This window comes from Nerophis lumbriciformis, linkage group LG24 (assembly GCF_033978685.3).
Source record: "Nerophis lumbriciformis linkage group LG24, RoL_Nlum_v2.1, whole genome shotgun sequence".
Taxonomy (NCBI): domain Eukaryota; kingdom Metazoa; phylum Chordata; class Actinopteri; order Syngnathiformes; family Syngnathidae; genus Nerophis; species Nerophis lumbriciformis.
In genome coordinates, this window is record NC_084571.2 from 20,099,089 (window position 1) to 20,113,011 (window position 13,923).

The 13,923-nt window shown below is 39.2% G+C and overlaps 1 protein-coding gene across 2 annotated transcripts in view; it reads right to left on the reverse strand.

The window, feature by feature from the left end:
• Nucleotides 1–9,643, reverse strand: part of LOC133620616 (uncharacterized) — a 105,554-nt gene extending 95,911 nt beyond the window's left edge. Inside the window, exons 1-3 of one of the 2 annotated variants that reach the window (XM_061982210.1) lie at nt 9,544–9,643; nt 9,387–9,445; nt 2,973–3,049 (exon numbers count right to left, since the gene is read on the reverse strand). In XM_061982210.1, coding sequence (XP_061838194.1) covers nt 2,973–3,049; nt 9,387–9,410 — 101 coding nt within the window. In that variant the 5' untranslated portion in view covers nt 9,411–9,445; nt 9,544–9,643. Of the gene's footprint in view, nt 1–2,972; nt 3,050–9,386; nt 9,464–9,543 lie in introns of both variants that reach the window. The other variant, XM_061982211.1, reaches the window with a different exon arrangement.
• Nucleotides 9,644–13,923: the final 4,280 nt, after the last annotated feature.

Genomic DNA, 13,923 nt, shown 5'->3' on the forward strand with positions numbered 1-13,923 from the left:
CATACAAGAATTGCAGCTCAAAATGCTTCACAACAGTAAAATACATGATTAAGTAAAGACATGGTAAAAACAAGTGTAGAAAATGGAAATCAAATTATAACAAATAAAAATAAAGATAAAAGCAAAGGAGAAAACAAAAGAATCAGATCATGATACCACAAATTTAGGTATCAATCCGATACCAAGTAGTTATAGGATCATACATTGGTCATATTCAAAGTCCTCATGTGTCCAGGGACATATTTCCTGAGTTTATAAACTTAATAAAAAAAATTAAAATAGATTGTGATGCTAAAAAATATTGATGTAATCATAGTAGTATCGACTAGATACGCTCCTGTAATTGATATCATTACAGTGGATGATAGGTGTAGATCCACCCATGGCATTTGTTTACAATCAGTAACGGCGTCACCGCTAATGACGCCGGTGAGCTATTGTATCCTCCTAGGGTGTGTAGTGAAGCATGTTTAGCTATTCCTCGTCCTCCAGTGATAATAATACTTGTAAGAAACTTACTTTATTTGTCGCCATGGAGACAAGGATTAGTGATTTAGAAGTAGCTACAACACTGCTGACTGCGGGTGGACTTTAGCCTCCAGCGAGCTAGCCATGTCTTAAAGCACCTCTTCCTGAGAGTGTTTCAGTGTTATAACTTCATCTTTATCTTTACTTTTTACACCAAAATACGTCCATTCTCCCTTTTCTGTCTACATACTGTCTGCTTGTAAGTACTCCATGTGTGCGCGCTGCGGAACATGCTCGCCTACTCGTAAAACCAACAATGACGTGATGTGACCACGGTACTTTTTAGAGGCGGTATAGTACCGACTATGATTCATTAGTATCGCGGTACTATACCAATACCAGTATACTGTACAACCCTAATATATATACATATCGGCTCCTGCTTTGTTTAGTTCCGTGATGACCTCTATAAAGTTTTTTAATCAATCAGAAATATCACGCAGCTAAAATGCGCCAAACATGGCTAAATGTGCAGAGTGTTTTTCATTTTTCCCATCATCCCTTGTAATGGATTTAAATTGGTGTAGTTTTTATTTTATTTTTATGCTAATTGGATGTTTTTTTTTAATCATTTCCACAAAGTGGAAGTGTTATGTATGACTGTGTTTGTGTAATGTTTGTGCTGGTTTAATTAGTTGTTCCTGCACCATGACTAGGGAAGGTTGTTTGGATTGTGTCGTATAAGTAATTGCTGTGCACATCTCAACACTGATCTATGATTAACGGCCTCTGACTTGAGTTACTTTTGTAGGCCACCTTATGGTGACAAGATGTCAGCTAACAGGTCTATGTCTATTTATATATTATATGAAAACACTGCGTCCGGCCAATTTGTTTATTGACCTCACCGAAACAGCACTGTCGAAACAGAATGTTGTGGCGACGTAAGCAATACGCACGGGATTGTGTGGAGCGGAGGCAGCATGTCAGCTTAGTGGACGTTAGGGGTGTAACGGTATTTGTATTGAACCGTTTCGGTACGGGGGTTCCGGTTCGGTTCGGAGGTGTACCGAATGAGTTTCCACACAAACATATGAAGTAGCCGCCTAAGCTAAAGTCTTAACAAGCTGCTCTGCTTTCTGCCTCTGTCTCCTACACAGCACACAGCATTGTCCCACCCACACAACCATCTGATTGGTTACAACCATAGCGGTAACAGCCAATCAGCAGTGCGTATTCAGAGCGCATGGAGTCAGTGCTTCTGCAGTGGGGTTAGCAGATAGGTGTTTAGCAGGTGAGCATCAGGCAGCGGACTCTCCCCAAATTATAATAAACACCTCCCAGTCAACTACTAGTAACATCACTATGAGCTCGTTGACGTTCTAGAAACAAACTGCAGCTCAGCTCGCTCGCAGTCCTGGCTTGAGGTGAAGGCTAATTAGCTTTTAGCGTAACGTTAGCTCATTTTGCGGTGTGTGTGTGGCAGGGTCCCTGCTATCACATGTTGATAAAAATATAACATTTACATAATAAAAATCAACTACAGGCTTCCCAAATGCTGTAATAAATTAAGCATGATGAGTTGACTTGAAACTGTTTAATGTTGCACTTTTTATATTTAGAAGAAAGGTTTTGTCATTTTATTTAATCTGAACAACAACTTGAGGCAGTTTAATGTTGATTAACGTGGGCAGAATTATTATAGTGTTCCCAATGTTAAAAGGATAAAGCCATTGTTTACAAATTTGGTAAATAAATAACCAAAAAATTTATATTTTTGTTTTCTTACTGTACCGAAAATGAACCGAACCGTGACCTCTAAACCGAGGTACGTGCCAAACCGAAATTTTTGTGTACCGTTACACCCCTAGTGGACGTACTTTAATATGTCCCAGATATACCCGCGGACAGCGATTTCCAAAATGTGCAACATACAAATATTAAGAGGACGGTGGCGGTTTTTAGGAATAGAAAGTAGAGTTGGAGCTATAGCACGAAGCAAGTGTGACTTCAGGCTCACTACAGCTCTCGCTGTTCGTCATGGATATGGAGCAACAGAACTAGTGTCTCTAAACATGAATACAGTCTACAATAACACCAGATAGTGTCTAAACACAAGTAAAGTTTACAATAACACCATAAAAAATGCGAGATTTGTTGTTAGTTTTTTTTAACAAAGAAAAAGTCACTAAGGATTAGAGAAGTCTTTAGAAATACGTTTTTTTAATGTTTGTACAACATTTTTAAGGAAAATATATACAGCATTGCAGACTATTCAAATTATATGATGACATTAAGTTGACCACGCCCCTGGCCACGCCTGGAAAAGACATATTGGCAACCCTGTGTTGCTTCCAGGGGGTTTTACATCTGCTCTGATTCTAGATTTTTCGGGTATTTTGACCAAAGACGAGGTTTTATTACACCAAGAAACTGTTTTATTATGTGAAAAAAGGCATAATATAGTCATATTATGATTTTTCATCTACATTTAAAACACTTACCTTCTACATAAGCTGTAATGGTCAAAATGTTGCGTAGAGACATCTTCAAACCCTCCCATCTTCGTAGCAGCTGCATCCTTCAGGCAATAGGAATTTTAGTGTAAATACAAAGACTAGAATGTAATATACCGTATTTTCCGCACTATAAGGCGCACCGGATTATTAGCCGCACCTTCTATGAATTACATATTTCATAATTTTGTCCACCAATAAGCCGCCCCGGACTATAAGCCGCGCCTACGCTGCGCTAAAGTGAATGTCAAAAAAACGCTGCGCTAAAGTGAATGTCAAAAAAACAGTCAGATAGTTCAGTCAAACTTTAATAATATATTGAAAACCAGCGTTCTAACAACTCTGTCCCAAAATGTACGCAAATGTGCAATCACAAACATAGTAAAATTCAAAATGGTGTAGAGCAATAGTAACATAATGTTGCTCGAACGTTAATGTCACAACACACAAAATAAACATAGCGCTCACCTTCTGAAGTTATTCTTCATTCGTAAATCCTTCGAATTCTTCGTCTTCGGTGTCCGAATTGAAAAGTTGCGCAAGCGTGGTATCCAAAATGGCCGGTTCCGTCTCGTCGAAGTCATCGGGAGTCAGTGTCGCTGTTGTTCTGTGAATCCTGCCTTCCGGAAAGCTGGGACCACAGTTGTGACCGAAATATCTGCCCAGGCATTTACGATCCACTGGCAAATGTTGGCGTATGTCGTCCGGCGCTGTCTGCCCGTCTTAGTGAAGGTGTGTTCGCCTTCGGAGCTGTGTGAAAAAAGCCACCCGGCCTCTTCGCGTAAACTTCCCTTAACCACTCGCTCATCTTTTCTTCATCCATCCATCCCTTCGAGTTAGCTTTTATGATGACGCCGGCTGGAAAGGTCTCTTTTGGCAAGGTCTTCCTTTTGAATATCACCATGGGTGGAAGTTAGCATGGCAAGCTAGAACCACAGTGAAGGATGACTTCTCATTCCCTGTGGTGCGAATATTCACCGTACGTGCTCCCGTTCCACAGTGCGGTTCACAGGAATATCAGTTGCTGTGAAATACGGTAGTAATCCGTGTGCGGATGGAGAGATTGCGTCTTTTTATGAACCGGATCCTTTTCGCTTAGTAGGAGCCATTTTGTGGTCTTTACAGATGTAAACAGGAAATGAAACGTACGGTGATATCCGCGCGTTTTTTCTTCTTCTTCCGGGGGCGGGCGGTAGCTTACAGTAGAAGAAGAAGCGCTTCCTGTTCTATGGGGGCGGGTGCTTACCTTGGCGGTTGCTTGCGTAGAAGAAGAAGCGCTTCCTGTTCTACCGGGAAAAAAGATGGCGGCTGTTTACCGAAGTTGCGAGATCGAAACTTTATGAAAATGAATCGTAATAAAGCGCACCGGGTTATAAGGCGCACTGTTAGCTTTTGAGAAAATTTGTGGTTTTTAGGTGCGCCTTATAGTGCGGAAAATACGGTACCTTTAATACATTCGTACAGGATTAAAGTGTGTGTTCTACATAGATCAGTGGTTCTCAATTATTTTCTGTCACGCCCCCTTGAGGGGACAAATAAATGTTGACACACCCCCTCAATTGGAGTCCTAATGAGAACCTGACAGTATTTATTTATTAATGTATATCCTGAACTGAAGGGTTACGTACGTGTACTTGGTCATGTTTCCTATCGAGCTGGAGGCTTGTGTATCGTTCAAGAATGAAACAAGACGCTAATACTGAAAGTCCTTTGCCTCTCACACACCCCCCACACCTCAGCGCCCCACTATTTGAGAAGTGTTCCTTGCGATTGTCCATGCCAACAAAGCAAGCACATATGATAGAAAGTGCTCAAGAGTAAGGCTTCACTTCTCAAAAGGTGCTCGCTCGATGCAAATTTATATTGGAAATTCCTTACACATGCTACGATTTAGCATTTACGATTTTACATGGCAATTTCAACACCTTCAAATTTGGCAATCAAAACTGCAAGACGGATGCACGTTGCAATAAAACAGCCGGTGTGTGGTAAGTACAATACTTACAGTATAAACACTTTGTCGGACTCAAAACTGGCACATACAATTTAATGGCAAAGACTACTTCCTGGCTACGGCGACACACCTGGGGCAAACAACACAGTTGCGTAAAGTTATAGGACAGCATAAAAAGAACAAAACACATTGAAATATAGTTTGTAAATCGACGTTAAAAAAAAAACAAGTCCATGATTGAAATGGGCAGATGAAATATGGTAAGAACCATGAGTCACAATAAAAACAATTCAAAACAAACAAGTAGAAAAACTCGGTATGCATGTATTGATTCCCAGGTACGAGGAATTGGTACCGTATGAGTTTGAATGTGAAAGGTACAAGGGGTGTAAATCTTTGGGCAGCTAACGATTCGAACTGATTCCGATTCCTGAGATGACAATTCAAACCAGAATCGAGTCAACATGATTATCGATTCAAACCGATTCTCGCAATGTTTTATGATGCAATTATAATTAAACTTTTTCAAAACAAGTTACAGGTTACAAAAGCCCCTTCTGGTTGCATGGAGGTGACCTAAAAACTTATTTTTAGTAATTTATTCTAATTCAATCTTTTTATCTTATGAAATGATTTAGAATTGGAATGAATGAGAATTGTGATTCTGATGTAAATATATTTTTTTGTTCACCCATAAAAGGTATCCTGTTACGACCTGTTAAGCCAGGTCAGTTTAGTTTTTAGGTGTTTTTGGTTATTTCTTGTGCTCTTATTTTGTTTCCACTTCCTGTTGTGGTTGTATTTTCCCTGCGCTAGCTTCACACTGCTTCTTAATGCTGTGTTCATCACCTGGGGGTGATTAGTATTATGGTTTTCACCTGCTGCTAATCACCACCTGGGCAGTATTCAAGCCAGTCACATGTCGTTGTGGGATCATTCTGTCAGGTATGCTCCTTGTAGGGGAGGCCGTGCAAATAAATGAGAATTTAATGTCCCGATGCATCACACAAACAGAGTGCAGAAAGGTCAAGCACAAAACTCAAAGAGGAGAAAACCAATACTAATGATCCCCAGGTGATGAAGACAGCACTAAGACACAGTGGGAATCTAGGGCAGGGAAAGTACAACCACAATTAGGGTTGTCCTGATACCAATATGTTGGTACTGCTACCAAAATATATTTCCATACTTTTCTAAATAAAGGGAACCACAAAACATTTCATTATTGTCTTTATTTGAACAAAAAATCTTAGGGTACATGAAACATATGTTTATTATTGTAATTTAGTCCTTAAATAAGATAGTGAACTTAGTAGTAAGTAAACAAACAAAGACTCCTAATTAGTCTGCTGACATATGCAGTAACATATTGTGTCATTTATCTACCTATTATTTTGTCTACATTATGAGGGACAAACTGTAAAAAAATATTTTTAATCCACTTATTCATTTAATGTTAATATCTGCTTATTTTCTGTTTTAACATGCTCTATCTACACTTCAGTTAAAATGTAATAATCACTTATTCTTCTCTTCTTTGATACTTTACATTAGTTTTGGCTGATACCACACATTTAGGTATCGATCCAATACCAAGTAGTTACAGGATCATACATTGGTCATATTCAAAGTCCTCATGTGTCCAGGGACGTATTTCCTGACTTTATAAACATAATATGAATTTTAAAAAAAGGAAAAAAGATTTTGTGACAATACAAAGTATTGATGTAATCATAGTACTATTGATTAGATACACTATTGTACTTGGTATCATTACAGTGGATGTCAGGTGTAGATCCACCCATGGCGTTTGTTTACATTCAGGAGCGCTAGCCTGTTAGCAGTGAGCTTCTGTATCCTCCTAGGGTATGTAGTGAAGCATGTTTAGCTATTCCTCGTCCTCCAGTGATAATGTACTTTTAAGAAACGTACTTTATTTGTTACCATGGAGGCCAGGATTAGTGATTTAAAGTAGCTAAAACACGGCCGACTGCGAATGGATGTTAGCTGCTAGCTAGCTATGTTTTAAAGCACCTCTTCCTGAGGGTGTTTTAGTGTTACAACTTCACTTTTATCTTTAGTTTTTACACCAAAATGCGTCCATTCTCCCTTTTCGGTCTAGGCCAGGGGTCACCAACGCGGTGCCCGCGGGCACCAGGTCGCCCGTAAGGACCAGATGAGTCGCCCGCTGGCCTGTTCTAAAAATGGCTCAAATAGCAGCACTTACCAGTGAGCTGCCTCTAATTTTAAAATTGTATTTATTTACTAGCAAGCTGGTCTCGCTTTGCTCTACATTTTTAATTCTAAGAGAGACAAAACTCAAATAGAATTTGAAAATCCAAGAAAATATTTTAAATACTTGGTCTTCACTTGTTTAAATAAATTTATAATTTTTTTTACTTTGCTTCTTATAACTTTCAGAAAGACAATTTTAGAGAAAAATTACAACCTTAAAAATGATTTTAGGATTTTTAAACACATATACCTTTTTACCTTTTAAATTCCTTCCTCTTCTTTCCTGACAATTTAAATCAATGTTCATGTAAATGTATTTTTTTTTTTATTGTAAAGATTAATAAATACATTTTAATTTAATTACTCATTTTAGCTTCTGTTTTTTCGACGAAGAATATTTGTGATATATTTCTTCACACTTATTATGATTAAAATTCAAAAAAATTATTCTGGCAAATCTAGAAAATCTGTAGAATCAGATTTAAATCTTATTTCAAAGTCTTTTGAATTTCTTTTAAAATTTTTGTTCTAGAAAATCTAGAAGAAATAGCGATTTGTCTTTGTTAGAAATATAGCTTGGTCCAATTTGTTATATATTCTAACAAAGTGCAGATTGGATTTTAACCTATTTAAAACATGTCATCAAAATTCTAAAATTAATCTTAATCAGGAAAAATTAATAATGAAATAAATTATTTTTAAAACATTTTTCAAAAAGATTCGAATTAGCTAGTTTTTCTCTTTTTTTTTCGGTTGAATTTTAAAGAGTCAAAATTGAAGATAAACTATGTTTCAAAATTGTATTTTAATTTGTTTTCGTGTTTTCTCCTCTTTTATAAAAATGTTAGTGGCTAGCTAGTTAAAATGGGATATTGTGATTTCACAAGACTGTCTTAGAAGTGATCATTTGAAAATGTTCAATTTGAAAAATGTGCACTTAGAGAAAATATAAAAATAAAGTGTTGCATATTGATATTTATCTGTTTCTATATATATTTATTGTGAGAAATCATTAAGATGATCAGTGTTTCCACAAAGATAAATATCATTAATTATTAATAATAACATAGAGTTAAAGGTAAATTGAGCAAATTGGCTATTTCTGGCAATTTATTTAAGTGTGTATCAAACTGGTAACCCTTCGCATTAATCAGTACCCAAGAAGTAGCTCTTGGTTTCAAAAAGGTTGGTGACCCCTGGTCTAGGCCATGTGTCGGCTTGTAAGTACTCCGTGTGTGTGCGCTGCCTAACATGCTCCTCAGCTCGAAAAACCAGCAATGTCACGACGTGATGACGCGCCATCATGCTCTTTAATAATAAAAGTTTAAAAAAGGGGGGTACCGTTTATGATTCTTTATTGTGGCGGTACTTTACTGGTACCGGTATACCGTACAACCCTAACCACAACAGGAAGTGCAAACAAAATAAGAGCACAAGAAAGGAAGTGAACCCAAAAACCACACAAAGAGGTCAGAACACCTCCATCCCTAATCCTGACTAGGCTATTGTCGGGGTGTAGTTACAGGTCAAATAAACAGTGCTAATATTTATGTGAAGCAGATTGCACTTGTAACGGGTCTGGACTTGTGATGAGTTTAGTACCAGCGATCACACAACGGACATCTTTACAGGAGGTTTTATTCTGAAAATGAAGTAAAAATCGCATAAACTCCTTCTCTGTGACTCCGCTCTGCTTCCACTGCATTGCAAGCAGCAAAGTCAAAGTTATAAATAAATGATAAATGGGTTATACTTGTATAGCGCTTTTCTACCTTCAAGGTACTCAAAGCGCTTTGACAGTATTTCCACATTCACCCATTCACACACTGATGGCGGGAGCTGCCATGCAAGGCGCTAACCAGCAGCCATCAGGAGCAAGGGGTGAAGTGTCTTGCCCTGGGACACATCGGACGTGACTAGGATGGTAGAAGGTGGGGATTGAACCCCAGTAACCAGCAACCTTCCGATTGCTGGCACGGCCACTCTACCAACTTCGCCAAGTTGAACATTTTTAAGAAATACAAAAAGGACAAGCGGTAGAAAATGGATAGATGGATGGATTATGGATGGATGGACACTATCATTATACAGCATTGACTCAATATAGATGCAAAAAAGTAAACACTGCCGACTATCGGCCAAAATAAAGAACTGTATGGGGAAGGTGTTAAATAAAAGCAAGACAACATGCACATTAACAATATTACACATACCTGTAAATGAAGTAAAACCCCCATCAACTCCTCTGTTACTCCGTGTAAGGCTCTGCTTCCTACACATTGAAAACATACTTTTTACCAACATGACATGATTCTCACGTGACATCAAAGAGGACCACTTCAAACAAATGGCGCCAACACTGTCACTCACCAAGCTTGTAGCGCTCAAAATAACACAAAAACACTCGCTATCTTAAGGGTACATAAAAAGTAAACAATATACGGCAAGAATTACAAAAATAAACCGTTAGCACACTTTTTCTGCAGGCGAGCTACTTTTCAATTGATATAGTCGAAAGGATCTACCTCATTCATATATATTATTTATATTTATTTATTTATGAAAGATCAGTTTTTGTTACCAAGTTAAATGTGTTTAATGATAATACAAGCATGTTTACCATTTCTTTCTGTCAAGACAAGAATATAAATTGGTGTATTACCTGATTGTGATGACTTGCATTGATTAGAATCAGACAGTAGTGATAATATTGTCCACATTTTCAAATGGAAGAGAAAAAAAGTCCTCCTTTCTGTCCAACACCACATGAAAGTGGTTGCTTTTTGTTTGTCCAGCCTCCATACTCCTTTTTATACACAAGAAATACATTGGCGGTAAACTCCATAGCTTGCTAGCTTGTGCGCGCCAGTTTTCTGAGACTCTTATTTTGTTAGCGCAGGCAGGATGAAGCAGGGCTTTTATTGTGAAGACAAGAACTGTGCAGTCAGTCTTTGGGCTTTTGACAGCAGGTACGGTTGAAATAAAAAGTGTTTCTCACCTTCCTGTCGGTCATTTTTTCTTAATAATGATCTGGCAGCAGCCAGCGTCATTTCACAAGACCCTCGGGTGCCGTGAATGTCAATCAAGTGACCAAAGTCACGTCTTGGTGAAGATTGATGATCGCTCATTTTTAGGTCTATTTTTTTAATGCCTGGCTGGCGATCGACTGACACACCCTCTACCATCCACCGCTAGCTCGCCATTGACGTAATGGGCACCCCTGGAGTAAAATAAACTTACAGTCAATCAACAAAAATAAAAAACTCTTTTGAGATAAAATTCGAACAAACACAATACTTTAATAACAAAATAAAAACATTCCAAAATATTAATAAAGTGCCTTTTTAACTCTGTTACAAACTACTACTACACTATTGTTATCCCATTGGTTTGAGTTTTTTCTTGCCCTGATGTGGGATCTGAGCCGAGGATGTCGTTGTGGCTTGTGCAGCCCTTTGAGACACTCGTGATTTAGGACTATATAAGTAAACATTGATTGATTGATTGATTGACTACAGCGTCCAATGGCATTAAAAACTTGGCATATTTTAGGACCAGCGATGATGAGAATGACAAATTGTTTGGTATAAAAATGGCTCTGCGACATTAAATCCAAATCCAAACGCTGGATCAGGGGATTCCTGATGTCGCATTCAATATTTGATGTCATGTTCTGGCATTCTCAGGCTGTCTATCATTAAGTCATACTCTCATATTCATGCTGTCACCTTTTCCTTCCAGAGCAGTTCACGTTTGTCTCTCAAAGACACAGAGGCTTTCCTTTCAGTGCGTCCGTGTACCTCAACGGTCTGACGGTGGCCCGCATCAGCTCGTGCTGCGAGTACCGCTACGCACCCGGCTTCCAGCAGGGAAAGAAAAGCTGCTTCAAGCTGTCCCGGCTGGCTGGTGGGACGCCCTGTCACAGGTTCTGACACCACAATGGAAAACATGAGCGACTGAAAGCTCATTTTTCATTCTCCTTAGGTGTGCAAGTCTTCCAGGCAAAACCAGCTCCTGCCAGGAACTGAACGGCAACACAAAGGAGAGCTTTGTTCTCCCGCCACTACCGAGCTCTGGCAGTGGTATAAAGATTATTCCAGAAGTTTTTTCAGCCTGTGCTAGACCTGATCATGATTGATTTCTAACTTGACTTTGTTTCCAAGTCCTTACTGTAAGCCCAGTGGAGACGTGTCCATCATCCCCTCTGTTCATTCCGACCAAGCCGCTGAATAAATCGGCGAGGAGGACAAGAAGACCCGTCAAGGATGGCGGCGGTGGATCTACGGACAGCGAGGGCCCTGCTGGGACTCGAGAGACCTCCAAGAAGAAGGGGCACAAGGGTCGTCGGAAACAGAGCAAAGACAAGACGGCCCCAGGGGAAGAGGGCGCTGAGGGTTCCCGGGGGTTTCACCGGGGCCGGATTTCTACGGCCAAACCGGAAAACACAGAAACAAGCAAAACAGAGCTGCTGAACCCGAACAGGACCGGCAAAGTCCTTGGTGAGGATCTGCAACATGGAAAAATACAGAAGAACCAAATAATTTAACTGTCATTGTGGGGATAACATAGCAAAGAACAACAGTGGGTTTTTTGTGTTCTTCAAGACTCGTTACAGGATGAGGAAGTGCCGACTCAGCAGAAGTGGGAGCAGCGGAGGAAGTGGAATGGGGAAAGCAGAGACGGGGACGGACCGAGGGACGTCTGCGGAGAACGCTTGCAGATGATCGCCGCGCTGGACACAGGCCCAAACAAGCACTCCTGGTTCCAAGCAAACAGTGAGCAAGGAAACTGCAGCACAGGAGGGGCAAAGGTCAAACGTCTCACAGAAGACTCAATAAATACACGATCGGCTCCAGGGGCCTCATGGATTTAGAGCTGCGTGGATCTCCTACTAGAAAATGGCGTATGCTCAAATACAGAAAAGCGCATTTTGTTTTATTACATCCCTTGAGCGCGCATGTTTTCCTGGCTAGAACACACCCCCTATTCAAATATTCAAATCTTATTTAAATTAGCCATGCGCCTGAGATCCCACACTCTGCCCAATCAGAATCCATCGCCAATGAGTAGGAGGTACACTTTTTGAACAAAACGTGTAGTACTAGTCTTTGTAATGATACGTAAAACTTTAGAAGAGGTGGGTGACTTTGATTACCCCCAATACAAATATAATTTATGTCAGTTACAACAAAATGTGTTCATACAGTAGCCTGCTCACAGCCAGATTAGAGTTTCATGTGAAAACTATGCAATATTTGCTTTGCAATCTTTTGAATTGAAACAGGCCAGTATACAAAAAAAGAGTACGAAAGACATGGACTCTTGTTTGATGACTCCATTTATTATTACAACACAGGAGAGCTATACCTGGTAGCAGCCACGTGACACAACTTCGGCGGCTGGCAAAATGGTCGCCTAGATAAATGAAAAGGTGTCCTCACAAATTTAAATATGAAGCATTAAATGCATTGGCAGAAAAGGGAACTTTTTACTTTGTTGAAATCAAATGTTGGCGAAGCCCGAAGGACCGCCTCTCTGTGTCATGAAGCATGAAGGTAATGTGAGGCGCGGCACATTTCAACATTCAGTTTACTCTTGACACGTGTGGGTGTGCCTACGCACGCTTAATACATGAGGCCCCAACTCATACATGACCCTAATAAGGATACGCAATATAAAAAATTAATGGAGGGATGGATTTCAAATTTATGACAGTGGACACTTAGTTGTACAATTTGAAATGTAACGCCAAGTTCAGTTCTACAGAGGCACATAATCCAGAACCTGCTGCCACCATGTCTCTCCAAGGAGACCTCAAAATCTTGTGAGAGCGCAGTTCAGTGAGCATTTTTGTGATTTTTTTTCAAATTCCAAATACATATAGGGGAGATGGCATGGAGGAAAATTAGTAGGGCTGTAAATCTTTTTTGGCACCACACGATTCAATTCATGGGGGTAACTATTCGACTCAGAATCGATTCAAAATGATTCTCTTTTAAAAAGCTGTACTTCTTTTTTTTAATAACATTGGGTGCCAGTTCTATGATGAACTACATTTCTCCATACAATACATAAACAGCTCTGATACATGTTTATATTACTTAAAAGAAAACTGGTTTTGTTTAGTAAAATTCTAGCCAAACATTTAATAAAGTCCAATAAAAATAAGGCAACAAGAGAAGTATCCAACACTTTTCTTTTTTAAAGTAAATCTGTATGGCAGATATGGGCATCTACCATCTACATCAAAAATATGATTTGCCTGAGTGGCTGGACAGGACAGATTGAAAAAAACAAAATCAAATATAAAACAAACATTTTTAATCGATTAAGAATAGTTAAAAATGTGAATATTTTTTTTGACCCCTAGGAATTATTGCCTGACTCTTTGACCTGGCAAAAGAAGGCACACAACTGTAGGTTTTGATGCTAGAGGACTAGAAATGATAAAAAGATGAACACATTGTGTCTCCTATAGCAGTGGTCCCCAACCACCGGGCTGCGGCCCGGTACCGCAAAAAAAAAAAATACATTTTTTTTAATTTAAAAATTATTATTTTTTAATTAAATCAACATAAAAAACACAATATATACATTATATATCAATATAGATCAATACAGTCTGCAGGGATACAGTCCGTAAGCACACATGATTGTATTTCTTTATGAAAAAAAGAAAAAGAAAAAGAAAGAAACCCCCCCCCCCCACCCCTATCCGGTCCGTGGGACAAATTTTCAAGCGTTGCCAGG